This window comes from Choloepus didactylus, chromosome 12 (assembly GCF_015220235.1).
Source record: "Choloepus didactylus isolate mChoDid1 chromosome 12, mChoDid1.pri, whole genome shotgun sequence".
NCBI lineage: Eukaryota > Metazoa > Chordata > Mammalia > Pilosa > Megalonychidae > Choloepus > Choloepus didactylus.
The window spans coordinates 18,435,418-18,455,308 of NC_051318.1; the positions used below are offsets into that span (position 1 = coordinate 18,435,418).

Genomic DNA, 19,891 nt, shown 5'->3' on the forward strand with positions numbered 1-19,891 from the left:
AGTGCGGGGTCCTCTTAATCATTTCTGAGCTTGAGTCCTTGTCCTTAGCTTGAGCTCACTCCTGGCCTTAGTAGTTTCACTATTTCAGAAATCAGATTGTCCCCTCTACTCCCTATGAAATAGACTTTCCCCCCTCTGAAGTGTTCTGTTGCATGTCTTAAGTCCAGTAATCCATTACCCCAGGCCACTAAGACTTATTGCTGCTGCCTACAGGGTAAGTAAGAGGGTCAGCCAGAGACAAGTTTCCTGGTTCACTCTTTTTTTTTTTTTTTTAATCTTCATTTCATTGAGATATATTCACATACCACGCAGTCATACAAAACAAATCGTAATTTCGATTGTTCACAGTACCATTACATAGTTGTACATTCCTCACCCAAATCAATCCTTGACACCTTCATTAGCACACACACAAGAATAACAAGAATAAAAATTAGAGTGAAAAAGAGCAACCGAAGTAAAAAAGAACACTGGGTACCCTTGTCTGTTTGTTTCCCTCCCCTATTTTTCTACTCATCCATCCATAAACTAGACAAAAGTGGAGTGTGGTCCTTATGGCTTTCCCAATCCCCTTGTCACCCCTCATAAGCTACATTTTTATACAACTGTCTTCGAGATTCATGGGTTCTGGGTTGTAGTTTGATAGTTTCAGGTATCCACCATCCTGGTTCACTCTTTTGGGTTGCACCAAATAGATGGGCACTGACATACAAGCATCGAAGAATGTACATAGGGGTGACTGTTCCTCCAGAACTGAGCCAGGGACCCACAATGGGAATGCAGTCTGGCTTCAGATTGTACTGGGGAGAGGAGATAATAGGGGGCAGCAAGGGTGCCATGAGCTTCTTCTGTTTTTAAAGCTGCATTTCCTTGATTTGGCATTTTCCCAGTTACTACAACCATTTAACCGTTTTTCCAGAGTTTTGAGGAAGATGGCTCTGCCAGTTTTTGCTAGTTGTTCAAAGATACTGTGGGGACTTGAAAGGTGAAATCACTGCCCTCCCCGCTACATGGGATCAGACACCCAGGGGAGTGAATCTCCCTGGCAACGTGGAATATGACTCCCGGGGAGGAATGTAGACCTGGCATCGTGGGACGGAGAACATCTTCTTGACCAAAAGGGGGATGTGAAAGGAAATGAAATAAGCTTCAGTGGCAGATTCCAAAAGGAGCCGAGAGGTCACTCTGGTGGGCACTCTTATGCACACTTTAGACAACCCTTTTTAGGTTCTAAAGAATTGGGGTAGCTGGTGGTGGATACCTGAAACTATCAAACTACAACCCAGAACCCATGAATCTCGAAGACAGTTGTATAAAAATGTAGCTTATGAGGGGTGACAATGGGATTGGGAAAGCCATAAGGACCACACTCCACTTTGTCTAGTTTATGGATGGATGAGTAGAAAAATAGGGGAAGGAAACAAACAAACAGACAAAGGTACCCAGTGTTCTTTTTTACTTCAATTGCTCTTTTTCACTTTAATTATTATTCTTGTTATTTTTGTGTGTGTGCTAATGAAGGTGTCAGGGATTGATTTAGGTGATGGATGTACAACTATGTAATGGTACTGTGAACAATCGAATATACGGTTTGTTTTGTATGACTGCGTGGTATGTGAATATATCTCAATAAAATGAAGATTAAAAAAAAAAAAAGATACTGTGGGGGAATGGCACCCTAGAGCATCTTATGCCACCATCTTGGTTGACCAGAAGTCTCACAGAACTTAAGCTCTTTGAGGACAGGGTCTTGTTCACTACTGTGTCCTCAGAATCATTAATATTGCTCTGCACATGGTAGATGTTTAGTGTATGTGTGAACTGGCTCCTCTATTACTTCACAACTTTTCTTGGGAGCAGGGAATGTGCTCTAATTTTCATTTTCCTCCTACTGCAACTAACAGTAGTATACACATTGTAGAGACAACATTAGTAAGCTGGAGAGGACCATTTTCTATAATGTGGTATATTGCTAAAGATGAGCCACATCTTTCCATCACTGAAATTCTTCTGGATAGTCTTGGCCAGCCAAACACATTGCTAAAGAAAAATGAAAGCAGTCCTGCATCCCACACCTTAAATCACAAATGGGAAAAACATTCTTAGAGTTGTTACTGCTCGGTGTTTTGGTACATGTCACTAAGATAAAGGTAGGGACAGGAACTACAGAAAAGAGCAATAGGCTGTGGCTTGGTATTTTCTCTCATTATACTTTGTTACTACCTCCAAAACATAATTGTTTTAATAGCATTATAATCCCCACAAGGCAAAATTTCCGGAGACTTACCATTTCTAATCTCCAAGCAATTTAGCTTGAATAAAGATTCATCATACATATATCCTAGTGCAGTATTTTTCAAGCTGCAAGCCACAAAATCAATGTAGTGATTTTAATACCAGCATTTTGCTTGTCTGAATGAAACTGTAGAAAGTGTCAGCAGGTACTACATTAGTAAGGGTAAATATTTTGCAAATGCATAGGCACACTTATTTACGTATGGTTATGCACTGGGTTGTGCTACAAATTTATTTCTTACTGTGGTCAATGTTTTCAAAAAGGTAAGGAAGTCACTGGCCTAAAGTATTAGTTTCATATGGTTTTATTACATTAACAAATAATAAAACAAAACAAAACTTAAACCCATATACACAGAACAGAATACATTCATTTTAAATTTTGACTGTATAAAATTAAACTATGGATATCTAATTAAAAATTTAACAAATCAAGGTCTTTCCCTTAATAAATAAAATGAAAGTGTATATTATTCTGGAAGCAAATCATCTCCTAACTCTTCATCAGCAAAATCATCCTCGTCAATTCTTTTTTTGGCTGCAGTTTTTGGTCTTTCTAGTTGAGGGCCAAGTGGATCCACATAGGAGGCATCTAGATTTCAAAACAGATTTGGTTACATTAGAGTAATACAGAAAAACAAAACGTGAAACCAATTACATCTCATAATCAAAACTGAACAACTCAGAGTGAACAGAAATGCTCTTCCAAGTCATTTACATTTTGTCTATATATATCAAATTCTTAATACTGCCCGATTACACATTTTGCCATCTCACCAGCCTTCTTCAGACCTGCTATGCCTTTAGGAACTGGGGGGTAAGGGGCCAGCACTTGCCTATTTCTTTGTTACAGCTACTTTCATAAGGTTCATTTGTCCCAGGTAAAGCTCTGAGTTTGGCACTGAGTCGTTCATCTCTACTACTGGCACTACAGTTCTGGCCACTATCTGAAAACACAAAAATAAAAATGCATTTGTTTAATATGCTGAGAAAATATGCACTATGTTATGTATCTTAAAGCACCCTTATTTGCCAGTAACAGGCAGGTTGTTTCACTTGGAAACCAACTTCTTATGGACATAATTCTTGTTTTCTGAAATTTAAAAGAAATCTCTCCTTGGGATTCTATAATATAGACAAAATATCACTTAGGAGTTGTCTTTATATGTATTCTTTCAAATGTGTGCTTAGTTATAGGTTTCAATTTTATTGATTCACTTGTAAGAAGTCAGAGGCCCTGACTAGTATTACCTAACAAAGAACAAATGGAAACTGAACGAAGAACAAAATAGGAAGTTCTTAGAGCAATATGAACAGTATAAGCTGTGTCACCAACCTCCAATCAAGACTAGTGAGAGGCCCTAAAAGCACATCCTATGAAAAACAGTGGGAAAGGCTGGGTAAGCATAACTCAGGGAGGAGAGAACCTAGATCACACATCACTTTCTTCAAACATTTGAAGAATGTTCATATAGAAGAGGACATATTTCAGTTAAATGTAAGGAAAAATCAAAAGAATTACAGCTGTCCAAATATGCAATGGTCTGGGCTGCCTTAGAAAAGAGTGCAATCCAAATCCCTGAACATTTCAAAGAAGGCTGAACACTAACATAAATAGGAAACATTAGTGGTACTTATTAACCCTAAATTTCTATTATTATATTCTCTAAAAGAACCACTCCTCTGGACTCACAGACTTTATTTCTTCCCCTTAAAATTCCTGCAATGGTATTTTTTTTTCTATTATGGAAACTTCACCTTTAATGAGATAAAGCCCACTCATTACACTGATCATTTCTTTTCTAAGTGTACTGCAGATTTTAGTTTATTGATAATGTCTCTGGGAATGATTAAAATGGACAGTCTTCAAAATCCCCATATTTTATGGTTGGTTAACTGAATCAAAATTTTAAGCCCTGTCCATGTTCTTGTAAATAATCATTACCATTTCCCCACATCATTTATGTTTTTGGAAAATAACCCCCCTTAATTTAATGTATTGAATGTGTCTATGTTTTGGTATGTTTTTTATATTATTACTTTGTTCGTCTCATTTTTTTGTTATTATGAAGTTATTTTTTTTCCATCCAGAAGTGTAAATCAGTGTCTTTCAAACTGCCTAAGTGAGGTCAGTTCAAGAAAGTTTTGAGCATTGTTGCTCAAGGCAATATTTCTTTTATTTCACTTTTCACACAGATACATTAGCAACAAGAACTCTGACCTCTGCCTCAGGGACCCAATGTCCTCTGAATGCTAATGTATAGTTCCCAGTCTGAAGGATTCAAATCTCAAGAAAAGAGAAAAACTTTTTAAAAAATGGAAACCAACCTCTCTTTAAAAACTTCAACTGTCTAACTGAAAAAAACACGAGTTTTTTTTTTTTTTTAAATCTTCATTTTATTGAGATATATTCACATACCACGCAGTCATACAAAACAAATCGTACTTTCGATTGTTTACAGTATGAGTAGAGTTTTTAAACAGTTTCTACTATAAAGACCAGTTGGGGTATATTATGAACACTCATTTCATCATTTTCCATCAACTTTCATTGAGTAATGCAACCATGCATGGGTAGACATGAATGGATCAATAAAACATTTTAAGCCCGGGTGGGTGTTATGCCTAACTAATAAAACAAGTTATCATACTCATTTTAATATAGCAACAAACTTAGAGGGAAGTTAAATAATAAACAGATTCTGAAAATAGGATTTTGGATATCAATTTATCTGAATAGCTGCTTTATCAAGTAACACTAAAACTTCCAAATGATACTTTTCTTTATTTTATAAGAGAAAAACATTAAGAGTCATAGAACTGAGTAAGAAGGAATCTTGAAACTTACTGATTCCAGGGGGAAAAAAGTGAATACCACTATTAAAAATCAGACCAAGAATATTGTGCTAGTTTAGATATCTTATGTCCCTCCAAAAGCCATAATCTTGAATGCAATCTTGTGGGGGCAGATGTATTAGTGTTGATTATGTTGGAATCCTTTGATTGTTTCCATGAAGAAGTGACTCAATCAACTGTGGGTGAAATGTTTGATGAAATTATTTCAAAGGAGATATGGACCTTGCCCATTCAGGGTGGGTCTTGATTTTATCACTGGGGTCCTATAAAAGAACTCACAAATAGAAGGAGCTAAGAGCAGCTGAGAGTAACATTTTGGAGACAGCTGCTGAAAGCAGACTTTTGCTGACATTCTGGAGATGCTAGCCCAGTGTTTGCTCTAGGGAAGTTAAGAGAGGACAAAACGCCCCAAGAGCAACATTTTGAAGAAAGCACAGGAGCTGAGAGAGGAGTGGAACACAAGCCGGGATCAGCAGATGCCAGCCACGTGCATTCCCAGCTAACAGAGGTTTTCCAGATGCCATTGGCCTTCTTTCAGTGAAGGTATACTTGTGTTGATGCCTTAATTTGAACATTTTCATGGCCTTCAGACTGTAAATTGGAACCAAATAAACCCCCTTTATAAAAGCCAATCAATTTCTGGTATTTTGCATAACAGCAGCATAAGCAAACCAGAACAAATACAAAGAGATAATTCCTAAAGTAAACAATACAAACGGCCAAAAAAAAAAAAAAAAAATGTCCAACCTTACTTAACCTTAGAAACATAACGTTACATGAAAAAAGCAGGTCTGAATACTACATATTGAGTGATATAATTTTCATGAAGCTCAAAAACAAGCAAAGTTAAATGTATTGTTTACATACATGATAAAATTATATGAAAAAATAAGGCACTGAAAAATATAAAATCCCAACAGTGGTTATTTGTGGTGGGACAGTGGGGGATGCAAGGGGCAGGAGCATGAAGTTGTGCTGCAAAGGTGATGGTGGTGTCCTGGTGTAATGTTTTATGGCAGTTTCATTAATTTTTATTGATATGCTTCATAACTTACTGTGCTATATATATTCTTTCGCATGTATCAAATATTATGTAAACATTCAAATAATTCTAAAGATAAGGTTGTATATAAGGCTCCTTTTTGCCTGTTAACGTGGCCAAAGTTTAGAAAATAAAAATAACAGAGTAGTAAGTGAAATGAACAAGCTTTCTGAGAGTAATTTGGTTCACCTGATTCTTGTTATTTGTAGTAATTATGTTCTACAAAGTCTCCATAAACACTGAATTAGCAAATACTGAACCACTGCCTGAAGGGAGATGCAGGGTTAGGTTCCTGTCGGCCTCTGGTCACTATATTTCCTCAATTGATCAATACATAACCTTGTTTTATGTGTGCTTCTGTTTAAGGACACCAAATATCTCTTACTTCCTCCTTAAATTTACTTAGAGTGACTCCCTGGGAAGTTCACTGTTTCACCAGCCTTTTGGAGACTGCCCCCATTTAACCCCATCTAGAAACAGTTTCATATCATTCATTGCCTTTAGAACATTTTAGAGTAGTTTTTAAACAAAGCCTCTGTAAACAAATTAGAGCAAGTTTAATCATAAATCATGGTGAGGAGCAGGTAAATGGAGAATCAGGTGCCGATTCATTAAAATTGAATCCAGACTTCCGGAAGATGGCAGTTAGGAGAGACAGGGCAAAAAAACACCTCTGTGAAAAATACTAGATAAAAGCCAGAAAGTGACCCAGAACACCAGTTCCAGCGATGCACCAGCTGGACAAGGTCTGCTAAATCCACAGGGACCGTGCCCTTGGTGAAACCGGGAGTCTGCGTTCTGAAATGAGTAAGTAAGCCTGCTGAATATCTGGCAGCCACACTGCGGTGTGGGGGAACCATGGGTTGGCATTTGGAGTAGGACTAGTTCTTTTTTAAAAACCCAGAAGGGACTTCGGATATGGCAGGGAGAACTGTACAGGGGAGCACAGCAGGAACAGTGTCTCCACAACCTGTGAGTATGCCTCAATATCTGATGTGGACGATAGCCTTTCTGCACCTCTGCTAATTGTCTCAGAGCTAGGAAGGCAGAGGTTAGCCAAAAGGGGAAAAAACCACACCCCTTACAGCTGTCTTCCTGGCGGGCTGGGAATGCTTCTGTCCGGTGCCAGCACCACAGCCCAGAGCTGTGCCAAAAAACCCAGTGCAACGGCAGGTGTTTCTAGCAACACATGCATATGCTGCAATATCTGGTGTGGACAATAGCCTTTCACACACCCCCAGCTAACTGTCCCAGAGCTAGGAAGGCAGAGCGGTGTGAAAAGGGGGAAATTAACACGCTCCATTCAGCCATCCTTTCAGCAGGCTGGGAATGCCCTTACATGGCCCAGTGGCCCAGAACTTCCCTTGAGGGTCAGCATGCACTTGTGATGTGGCACAGCCTTCCCTCAGCAGAGGCCCTAGAAGGGTATGGTTTGGAAGAGGGACCCACTCAGAAATCCCAGAGACCATACGTCAATACCAAGGATTTGTGGATCAGCAGCAGAGACAAACTGTGGTGAGACCAAACTGAAGGTTTAGACTCTTGGAACAGCCTTAAATCTCCAGGAACACCTGGGAGGTTTGATTGTTAAAGCCGCCCTTGCTCCCTAACCACTCAGACACACACCCCACATTGAGGGCGGACAGCACCAACTACACATGCAAAACTGGTGCACCAATTGGACCCCACAAGAATCAGACCCCCAGACACCACAAAAACAAAGTTGGGGAGAACCGGCTTGAGGGGTATAGGTGGCTCGCCCATGCTACCTGCTGGTTAGTTAGAGAAAGTGTACGCCACCAAGCTGTAGATCTGACAAATTAGAGAGAAGTCTTTGAATTAGCATACATATCCTAAAAGAACCCTATCAAGTAAAGCAAATGCCAAGAGGCCAAAACAACAGAAAAGTTTAAAGCATATGAAAAAAACAGATGATATGGATAACCCAAACCCAAACACCCAAATCAAAAGATCAGAGGAGATGCAGTATTTGGAGCAATTAATCAAAAAACTAAAGACAAACAATGAGACCATGGCACAGGATATAAAGGACATGAAGAAGAGCATGGCACAGGATATAAAAGACATGAAGAAGAGCCTAGAAGAGCATAAAGAAGAAATTGCAAGAGTAAATAAAAAAATAGATGATCTTATGGAAATAAAAGAAATTGTTGACCAAATTAAAAAGATTCTGGATACTCATAGTACAAGACTAGAGGAAGCTGAACAACAAATCAGCGACAAAACAGAAATGAAGTAACGAAAGAATGGAGAAAAAATTGAAAAAATTGAAATGGACCTCAGGGATATGATAGATAATATAAAATGTCCAAATATAAGACTCATTGGTGTTCCAGAAGGGGAAGAAAAGGGTAAAGGTCTAGAAAGAGTATTCAAAGAAACTGTTGGGGAAAATTTCCCAAACCTTCTACACAACATAAATACACAAAGCATAATTGCCCAGTGAACTCCAAATAGAATAAATCCAAATAAACCCACTCTAAGACATATTCTGATCAGACTCTCAAATACTGAAAAGAAGGAACAAGTTCTAAAAGCAGCAAGAGAAAAGCAATTCACCACATACAAAGGAAACAGCATAAGACTAAGTAGTGACTACTCAGTAGCCACCATGGAGGCGAAAAGGCAGTGGCATGACATATTTAAAATTCTGAGAGAGAAAAATTGCCAACCGAGAATTCTTTATCCAGCAAAGCTCTCCTTCAAATTTGATGGAGAGCTTAAATTTTTCATAAACAAATGCTGAGAGATTTTGCTAATAAAAGACCTGCCCTACTTGAGACACTAAAGGAAGCCCTACTGACGGAGAAACAAAGAAAGTAGTGAGAGATACGGAGAAAGGTTCTGTAATATTATATGAAGATGCATTTTTTAAGCCATATAGTGTCCACTGAATATAAGTTCAGCTTTCTTATCACCATAGTTATCATAGACACAACCCTATATTAAATTATTTTTAATTTCATATTTCAGACAGGAATAAACAGACATTGCAGAATGGTGACATGAAGGAGAAAATATACTTGGTATCACATCCTATTCCATGCTACCATTTCTTTCACTCTATTTCAAATGGATAACTCAGGTTTATGGCATGGCATTCTTTCTGAAACACCAGAAGTCAGAAGATGAAGACACTTGCCTCACTTTTCTGACTTGCTAATTGTAAATGTGGTCATCTCACTTAACTTGTAAAATGACTCTTAGTTTCCTGATCAATAAAACAGGAATTAGACTAAGAATAATTAAAAACTATTAAATTTAAGTCTGAAAATATGGACTTCTTTTGAAAATCCAAAGGAATACTCTTACACTTTTTTGAGAGCATTGAAAAATGTGTATTCTCAATTATGTTTTATTGGTTGGTGTAGATTAGATGCCATTGTCTAGAGATAGGCATGGGATATATAGAGCAAAGTCACATAGGGAGCAGTGTTGGTGAAAATGTCTATTTATATATGGAGAGTCATTTGTTATGGTAGTCATTGAACCACTAAATTTAAGTGGCAATTAACTTACATTTCATAAACTGAAACAAAAGAACATTTATTATGGACCCAAGATAATGGAAAATACTGAACCATTTTAGCTTCTGAGTTCAGATATAGGGTTTGGCAAAATAAATAAATAAATAAATAAATAAATAAATAAATAAATAAATCTATTTACTCTCTGATCCCTAAGCTTGTATAGTTTACACAGTGAGAATTCCTATAAACAAAACAAAATTACCTCAATGCATTTAGTTCCTTGGTTCAGATAAAAATAATTTGAATAGCAAGGGTTATGTGTTGGCATGTTTGTAAATATACAAAGGAGGAAGAAGGGGAAGTATTGATCTGTATTTCAGATTTATTCTGCAACCTATGTATGGTGAGAATAGTGCAACAATATCCTCATCTGTAAAATTTATAACACAGCCACTGTTTTGTGATATCAAATAAGATGGCTATAAATATCTGAAAATTAAATACTATTCTGAAACTTTAAAAAAAAATAATAGAGGGGCATATAGGGAAAAAATATACCTATTGCAAATTAACTACAGTTAGTAGTATTTTAACATTCTTTCATCAATAGTAACAAATGTACTACACCAATACTATGAGTCATCAATGAAGGGAAGGTAGTTAGGGGTAAGGGAGGATTTGAGTTTCCTTTTTTTTGTCTGTATTTCTTTTCTGGAGTAATGAAAATGTTTTAAAAATTGAAAGAAAAATTAATTGTGGTGATGGATACACAGCTGTATGATGGTACAGGGGCAACTGATTGTATACTTCGGATATTTGGATAATTGTATGGTATGTGAACAATCTCAATAAATAAAAAAATTTAAAAAAAATTGAGTCCATGCCCCAGAAAACAGTAAAGTTTATCTAACATATACATTTTCTCTGTAAAGCACATCAGTACTATACTTGGTCATTTTAAACAGTGAAATCACCAACAAAAAACACAAAAATGTGGAAAATGTGGCCCTAAATATATTGTGAAAAGGATACTTTTTTACAGTATAAGAGGTGAAACAAGAAGGCAGAATGTCACCTTGTTAGACCTCACCTCGGAACACGTGTTTCAGATGACTCAGAGTTTTTGCTGCTCTGCACATGTCCGTGAACAGTGTGACAGAGCTGCACATAATGATTTGGGGTTTGTCTTAGTTTCCTGGCTGCTAAAACAAATACTATTCAATGGGTTGGCTTACCAACAGAAATTTATTGGCTACAGGCCTGCTTCCTCCCAGGATCAGTATCTTCTGGCTGGCTGGCAATCTTTAGTGTTTCTTGGCTTTTCCATCACACAGCCATGCACATGGAGTCATCACCTCCCTTCTCATCTGGGTTCTATAGACTTTCAGCTTCTGACTGCTCCCGCTGGCTTCTCTCTGTGGTTTTCTCTATTAGGCCTCCAGTAATAGCATTAAGACCCATCCTGATTCAATTGGGACAACCTTAACTAAAGTAATCCTTATCATAAAGTACTATTTACAATGGATTTTAACCCACAGGATTGGATTAAGAACACATTTTTCTGAATTACATAACTATACGCTATCACAGGGTTAAAAATAAATTTTAGCAAGTAGGTGAATTCAGAAATACAGAATCCACAAATAATGAGGATCAACTGTTTATATCAAAAGACTTAATACTTTACTCAGTAATTTCATTTCTAGAAATTTTTCCTAAAAACTCGTAAAACTATTTGATGACAGAGGAAAATGTGCATACACAATGGCAATGAAGAAAGCAGTGTATAAATCTGTACAGCAGTATTGTGCCAGTTTGAATGTATTATGTCTCCCAAAATGCCATTATCTTTGATGCAATATTGTGTGGGCAGACGTATCAGTGTTGATTAGATTGTAATTCTTTGATTGAGTGTTTCCATGGAGATGTACCCTACGTAACTGGGTGATAACTCTGATTGGATAATTTCCATAGAGGTGTGGCCCCGCCCATTCAGCGCGGGCATTGATCAGTTTACTGGAGCACTATATAAGCTCAGACACAAGGAGCGAGCTTGCTATAGCCAAGAGGGACACTTTGAAGAACGCACAGGAGCTGAGAGAGGAGCTTCAGCTTACAGAGACATTTTGGAGACAGCTTTTGAAAGCAGACTTTTGCTCCAGAGAAGCTAAGAGAGGACAAATGCCCCAAGAGCAACTGGAAGTGACATTTTTGACTAGCTGAAGCCCAGGGAGGAACGTCCTGGGAGAAAGCCATTTTGAAACCAGAACTCTGGAGCAGACACCAGCCACGTGCCTTTCCAGCTAACAGAGGTTTTCGGATGCCATTGGCCATCCTCCAGTGAAGGTACCTGATTGTTGATATGCTACCTTGGACACTTTATGACCTTAAGACTGTTAACTGTGTAACCAAACAACCTCCCTTTTATAAAAGCCAATCCATTTATGGTGTTTTGTATTCTGGCAGCATTAGCAAACCAGAACAAGTATGAGCCACATTTTTAAAATATATATATATACACCTTCATTTTCGGTATAAAATTTTGAGTAACTTTTGTTTTCTCTTTATTTTTGTCTGAACATTCTGCATTTTCTATAATAGAGAGCATTAAACTTTTGGTAGTATTTTGGGAAATTTGATTATCTTTATGAAGTCAAGAGACTTCACTGGAAAGAGCCATGTAATGTTTGAAGCCCGTATCAAAGAACAGATTTTGACCCCAGTTTCTCTCACAGAAGCCTCTTCATTAGAGTGGGTAGTGCAAGAGAGAAGACTTTTTCCCCTACCTTTATTGAGTCATAATCCACATTCAAAAAACAGCACATATTTAATGTGCAAAGTCTGATGAGTTTTGTGAAACTATCACAGTCTGGATAATCCATCACCCCCAAAAGTTTTCACCTGTCTCTTTGAAATTTATCCCTCACCCACCTCCCCTCCACCTCCACTCATCCACCCCTGCCTCCAGGTAGCAGCTGATCTGCTTTCCATCACTGTAATTAGTTTGTACTCTTTCCCCTACTTTTTTCTTTAATTTGGCTTCTTTCACTCAGCAGAGATTCAGTCATGTTGCTGATGTATCAATAGTTCCTCATTTTATATCTTTAGTCCATTTTATTGATGTGCCATAATTTGTTTATCCATTCCCCTGTCGATGACATTTAGGTTGTTTCAGCTTGGGTTATTTCAAATAAAGCTGCTATGAATGTTTGTGTACAAGTCTTTGTGTGGGTATATGCTTTCATTTCTCTTGGAGTGGAATGGCTAGGTTATCTGAAGGGTATATGAAAAACTTTAAGAAACTGCCAATCTAATCTCTAAAATGTTTGTACATTTTACATTCATACCAGCAATGAATGAGTTTCAGTTCTTCCATACTCTCATAGACACTTGGTTATGGTCAGTCTTTCAAATTTTAGCCATTCTATTGGGTATTTAGCAGTATCTCAATGTAGTGTTTTGTTTTTTTTTTTCATTTTTATTGAGATTGTTCAGATACCATACAATTATCCAAAGATCCAAAGTGTATAATCACTTGCCCCTGGGTACCCTCATACAGCTGTGCATCCATCACACTTAATTTTTGTTCAATTTTTAGAAACTTTTCATTACTGCAGACAATAAATTAAGTGAAAGATGAACAAAGAAAAAAAGAAAAGGAAACTCTAATCCTCCACTATCCCTAACCAACCCCCCTCAATTGTTGACTCATAGTATTGATATAGTACATTTGTTACTGTTTATGAAAAAATGTTGAAATACTACTAATTGTAGTATATAGTTTGTAATAGGTATATAGTTCTTCCCTATATGCCCCTCTATTATTAACTTCTAATTGTATTGTCATACATTTGTTCTGGTTCATGGAAGTGATTTCTAGTATTTGTACAGTTGATCATGGACATTGCCCACCATAGGATTCAGTTTTATACATTCCCATCTTTTGACCTCCAACTTTCCTTCTGGTGACATATATGACTCTGAGCTTCCCCTTTCCACCTCATTCACACACCACTCGGTGCTGTTAGTTACTCTCACATCTTGCTACCAACACCCCTGTTCATTTCCAAACATTGGAGTTCATCCTAATTCAACATTCTCCTCATATTAAGCAACCACTCCCCATTCTTAAGCCTCGTCCTATATCTTGGTACCTTATATTTCATGTCTATGAGTTTACATATTATAATTAGTTCCTGTCAGTGAACCCTGTAATAACTGTCCTAATGTGTCTGGCTTATTTCACTCAGTATATTGCCCTTGAGGTTTTGTCATCAACCCATTTTTTTTTTTTTAATATGGTTTTGTTCACTCGCCATACATTCCATCCCAAGTAAATAATCGATGGTTTTCTGCATGATCATACACTTATATATTCACCACCTTCACCACTATCTATATAAGAGCATCTACATTTCTGCCACAAGGCAGGAAGGAGAGTCAAAGAAGGTAGAGAGGCAAAAGAAAGAGGAAAATAAAAAATGACAACTAGGAAGCAGCAGAAGGAAAAATAACCTTAAATCAAAGTAGAATAAAGAATCAGACAATACCACCAATGTCAAGTGTCTAACATGCCTCCCCTATCCCCCCCTCTTATCTGCATTCACCTTGGTATATTGCCTTTGTTACATTAAAGGAAGCATAATACAATGATTCTATTAGTTAGTCTCTAGTTTATGCTGATTGCATCCCTCCCCCAATGCCTCCCCATTTTTAACACCTTGCAAGGTTGACATTTGCTTGTTCTCCCTCGTAAAAGAACATATTTGTACATTTTATCACAATTGTTAAATACTCTAGATTTCACCAAGTTACACAGTCCCAGTCTTTATCCTTCCTCCTTTCTTGTGGTGTCTCACATGCTCCCCACCTTCCTCTCTCATCCATACTCATAGTTATCTTTGTTCAGTGTACTTACATTGTTGTGCTACCATCTCCCAAAACTGTGTTCCAAACCATGCACTCCTGTCTTCTATCACTCTGTAGTGCTCCCTTTAGTATTTCCTGTAGGGCAGGTGTCTTGTTCACAAAGTCTCTCCTTGTCTGTTTGTCAGAAAATATTTTGAGCTCTCCCTCATATTTGAAGGACAGCTTCGCTGGATATAGGATTCTTGGTTGGCGGTTTTTCTCTTTCAGTACCTTAAATATATCACACCACTTCCTTCTTGCCTCCATGGTTTCTGCTGAGAGATCTGCACATAGTCTTATTAAGCTTCCTTTGTATGTAATGGATCGCTTTTCTCTTGCTGCTTTCAGGATTCTCTCTTTGTCTTTGACATTTGATAATCTGATTATTAAGTGTCTTGGCGTAGGCCTATTCATATCGCTTCTGTTTGGAGTACACTGCGCTTCTTGGATCTGTAATTTTATGTCTTTCATAAGAGATGGGAAATTTTCATTAATTATTTCCTCTATTATTGCTTCTGCCCCCTTCCCCTTCTCTTCTCCTTCTGGGACACCAATGATAGGTACATTATTGTACTTTGTTTCATTCTTGAGTTCCTGGAGATGTTGCTCATGTTTTTTCACTCTTTTCTCCATCTGCTCCTTTGCGTGTAGGCTTTCAGGTGTTTTGTTCTCCAGTTCCTGAGTGTTTTCTTCTGCCTCTTGAGATCTGCTGTTGTATGTTTCCATTGTGTCTTTCATCTCTTGTGTTGTGCCTTTTATTTCTATATATTCTACTGGTTGTTTTTTTGAACTTTTGATTTCTGCCGTATACATGCCCAGTGCTTCCTTTACAGCCTCTATCTCTATTGCAATATCTTCTCTAAACTTCTTGATTTGATTTAGCATTAGTTTAAATTCCTGTATCTCAGTTGAAGTGTACATTTGTTCCTTTGACTGGGCCATAACTTTGTTTTTCTTTGTGTAGGTTGTAATTTTCTGTTGTCTAGGCATGGTTTCCTTGGTTATCCAAATCAGGTTTTCCCAGACCAGAACAGGCTCAGGTCCCAGAGGGAAGAAATATTCATTATCTGGTTTCCCTGTGGGTGTGTCTTAGAAAATTGCTCCAGCCTTTGATGCCTCAGGTCACTGTGCTTTTCCGCCCAGCAGGTGATACCTGTTAGCCTATAATTCTTGACTGGTGTGAGGAGGTATGGCTATGTTCCCCCAGGCTCTGGGGTCTGGTTCTGAATGGATAGGGCCCCACCCCTTTCCTCCTAGAGAAGACAGACCCCCCAGGTGGAGGTCATTAGCATCTCAATGGTCTCACTCTCTACTTGTGCTGTCTCCACCCTTCCCCAAGTCACAGCCCTGGAAACTGAATATGACTGGGGCTTTCTCCATTGAGCCAAAAAAGAAACAGATAGTCCCCTTCAGACTCAGTCCAAGGCGACCCTCCAGCTCTCCAAGGTCAGTCGTCACCCAAAGCCTCTGTTTTTTGGGGATGCGTACCTGTAGTGAGCAGTTCACTCGCTACTTAAAACCCCAGTTGGAGCTCAGCTGAGCTATATTCGCTTGGTGGGAGAGAGCTTCTCTCTGGCACCACGAGGCTTTGCAGCTTGGGCTATGGGGGAGGGGGTCTCACGACTTGGCTCCGCAGGTTTTACTTACAGATTTTATGCTGTGTTCTCGGGCATTCTCCCAATTCAGGTTGGTGTATGATGAGTGGATGGTCTCGTTTGTCCCCCCCCCAGTTATTCTGGATTATTTACTAGTTGTTTCTGGTTTTTTGTAGTTGTTCCAGGGGGAATACTTAGCTTCCACTCCTCTCTATGCCGCCATCTTGCCCGAGTCCCTCTCAATGTAGTTTTAATTTGTAATTCCCTAATGACTAATGATGGTTGAGCATCTTTTCAAGTGCTTATTTGCCATTGTATATCTTCTATAGTGAAGTACCTGTTCAAGTCTTCTGCCCATTAAAAAAAGGGGGGGCGGATCTCCTTCTTACTACTGAGTTGTAAGAATTCTTTATATTCTAGATAGGAATCCTTTGTTAGATATGTGTTTTGAAAATATAATCTCCTATTTTGGCTTGCCTTTTTATTTTCGTAACTGTTTTCTGAAGAGCAAGGGTTTTCCATATTGATGAAATTCAATTTACCCTTTTATTTTTCTTTTATGGATCATGTTTTTGGTATCACAGCTATGAAATCTTTGACTAATCCTAGGTCACAAAGATGTTCTATGTTTTCTTCTACAAGTTTATAGTTTCTAGTTTTACATTTAGGTCTATAATCCCATTTTTAATTAATTTTTGTATACAGTTCAAGGTATGGGTCAAGGTTATATATTTTTTGCATATGGATGTCTACTTGCTCAAGCACCATTTGTTGAAAAGACTATATCCTCTTTCCATCAAATTTCTTTTTGCATTTTTGTAAAAAACTAGTTGATCATATATGTTTGGGTCTATTTCTAGACACTATATTATGTTCCATTGATCAATAGGGAAACTTTTGATGCCCATCATTTCTGCAATCAGATATATATATATAAACCTCTGTTTTCCTTGCTTATTCTATTTTTTCCCCTCTACTAGTTTGGAAGTTATACATCCCATTTCTTTATTTTTACATTTACTAAACATTTTAGACATTTAAATATGTACATTTAACTTAAAGGCTGAAATTAATTGGTATTCTTATGATTCTTCCAAACAAAACCAGGACCTTTGAATCTTTAATTCTTATCAGAGCCACCACATCCTCCCCTTATATCTTACTGTGGGCTAGAATTTTAGTTTTATCTTGTTTTAAAAAAATAAGCAACTGAGATTATTGACATTATTTTAAACATCAATGTATGCTCAGATTTAATAGATATACCATTTTGTTTGCCCACTATTTTTTCTTTCTTCTTTTTTTTTATTTCAGACTTTTTTCTTTTTGGGGTCATTCTTCTTCTGCCTGAAGTACCTCCTTTACAATTTCTTTTAATTAGGACCTGTTGTTTAAAAATGCTGTAAAAAAGGACTTTACAATGCCTTCATTTGAAAACATAGGCTCAACTGTACTATTCCAAGGTAATAGATATTTTCTCTGTGCACATTGAAGATACTGCAATATCTTCTGGTTTTCACTGTAGATGCTGGGAAGTCAACAAGAATTTCTGTCTTTCATACATTATAATGTGACTACAATGTAAGCAGACATTTCTTTTTATTTATTCCGCTTAAAGTTTATTTGGCTTTGTAAATCTGAGGATTTCATTGATTCTAGAAAACTCTCAGCCATTATCTCTTTGACTATTGACTTTCCCCCATCCTCTTTCTAATCCAATTAAATGTTATATCTTTTCACATATCCTTCAAGTCTCTTAACAGCTCGTATTTTCCATCACTTTGATTCTCTGTGCTGCATTATGGGTAATTTCTTCAGCTCTATCTCCCAGTTCATGAATTCTCTATCTCATCTAATCTGATCTTCAGGGTCGGTAAACCTTTCCTATAAAGGGCCTGACAGTAAATATTTTAAGTTTTGCATGCCATAGAGTCTCTGCTGCAACTACTCAACTCTGCCACTGCAGCACAAAAGCAGCCATAGACAATAAACCAATGAGCATAGCCGTGCTCCAACAAAACTTTATTGACAAAAACATGTGGTAGCATGAGCTGGATTTGGTCTGCAAGCTATAGTTTGCTGTTCCCTACTCTAAATAATCTATTATTTGATTTCTAATTTCAATTAGATTTTTTCATTTCTGGAAGTCCCGTTTGGTTTTTTTCAAGTCTGCCTAGTCACTTCTGTAATCTTTTATTTCTCTTTCATACTTAGAATTTGAAGTATACCCCATTCTGAATCTGATCCCTGAGTTTTGACAGTGAGAGTCTGGACAGTGAGGAATTCTGAGTTATCTGAGCCCTAAATTTTAGATAGCAAGTGTTTATAAAGTTCAGATAACAGAGTATACCAGTGTCATAAAAAAAAAAATTATCTGAATCTACCCAGTTCTAGTGTTCAGATAACAACATATAACTGTATTCTTACTGTGAAAATATATTAGTTTTCTGATAAATAATGTTAAGTGTAATCTTTGAAGAACAGCTTTTATAGTTTCTGCTGTTGCTCATTCACAGTAGTTTGTTTCCTTATTATGTTAGAACTTTTTAAAAATTGATTATTGTTCTTTGGAACTTCACCTGAAGGAATTATTTGATACTTGGATTTAAAGTGCATTCCTCCAGGGAGAATTTATATTTGTTTCTTCTAGGCCCCCGGAGTGTCCAACAACTCAAGTCCACTTTAAACCAAAGCCTGGGGTTCTTCAAGATACACAGGTAATACGTATTACAGCTATAAAATATGTGAAAGAGGACTTATGGTTAGGAATCCTCAAGGAAGTATTTTTTCTATTGTTTACACTTCATCTAGAGCCCAGGTGGACACCCAACCATTGTGGGGGTGGGCTCTTTTCTAGCTGGCCTACTGAGGGTACTGCTCTTTTGGTGGTCCTGGCTTTACAAGGGGATTCTTTGATCTGACCTCTCACCTATTAGAGGCCCCAGGCTTTATTTCTGTTCCCCCTGAGTGGCCCATAAAACCCAGGCTCTAGGTCACTAGGGGTTAGCTGGGGCAAATGCCAGTTCCAGCACTTGTCTACTCCATTGGATTAAAAATTTATAGATGTCTTTGACCTCCAAAGAATTTCCTTCTTTTCTTGCCAAGTCAACCATGCATTTAAAGTTTTGTGTTTTTTTCTTTAACTTTCTTTACCCATCCCCCCTTTTAAAAAAATATTCCATCCACCAAAAGTACTATAAAGTTTCTCTGACTATTCAGTGAGAATTTTATAATCAGCCGCACAAATATATAATTAAAACAGTTATTAATTCTAACCCCTTTATTTTTCAGATGAGCAAACAGGCCTAGGGAGGTAAAGTCACTTGCTCAAGAGTTCACAGTTCGTTAGTGGGAAGGCCAGCACCAAATTGCAGGTTTCCCGATACCCAGCTCGGTATCCTTCTGTTACACAATAACGCCTCTTTGGAAAAGGATCTGTGTAAAGCTGCGGCACATTGGTCTTATTCATATATACATTCTATCATAAGTTATTCCAATCACAAATGCTTGGCTGACTCCATGAAGTGGCTGTCTTAATAATGACAGGTAAACATCCAGATTAAGTAAACTCACCACCTATTTTCATAGCCCATGTTTTAGACCCTTCTATCTCTAAAACAGCCTAAACCTTCTTCTTAACATATTGCCAAGTCTGCAATCTTGAGACTTGGGGAAAATCTCAAAAATGTGTACTTTGTGGGAGA

At 37.6% G+C, this 19,891-nt stretch overlaps 1 protein-coding gene across 6 annotated transcripts in view; it reads right to left on the reverse strand.

Moving 5' to 3' along the window:
• Nucleotides 1-2,584: 2,584 nt before the first annotated feature.
• Nucleotides 2,585-19,891, reverse strand: part of IFT88 (intraflagellar transport 88) — a 165,700-nt gene continuing 148,393 nt past the window's right edge. For 3 of the 6 annotated variants that reach the window (XM_037800627.1, XM_037800625.1, XM_037800626.1), the window contains 2 exons: nt 3,132-3,242; nt 2,585-2,887 (listed from right to left, as the gene is read on the reverse strand). In XM_037800627.1, the coding sequence (XP_037656555.1) occupies nt 2,766-2,887; nt 3,132-3,242 (233 nt within the window). In that variant the 3' untranslated portion in view covers nt 2,585-2,765. Of the gene's footprint in view, nt 2,888-3,131; nt 3,243-19,891 lie in introns of those variants that run through there. The other 3 variants (XM_037800628.1, XR_005211244.1, XR_005211243.1) reach the window with 3 other exon arrangements.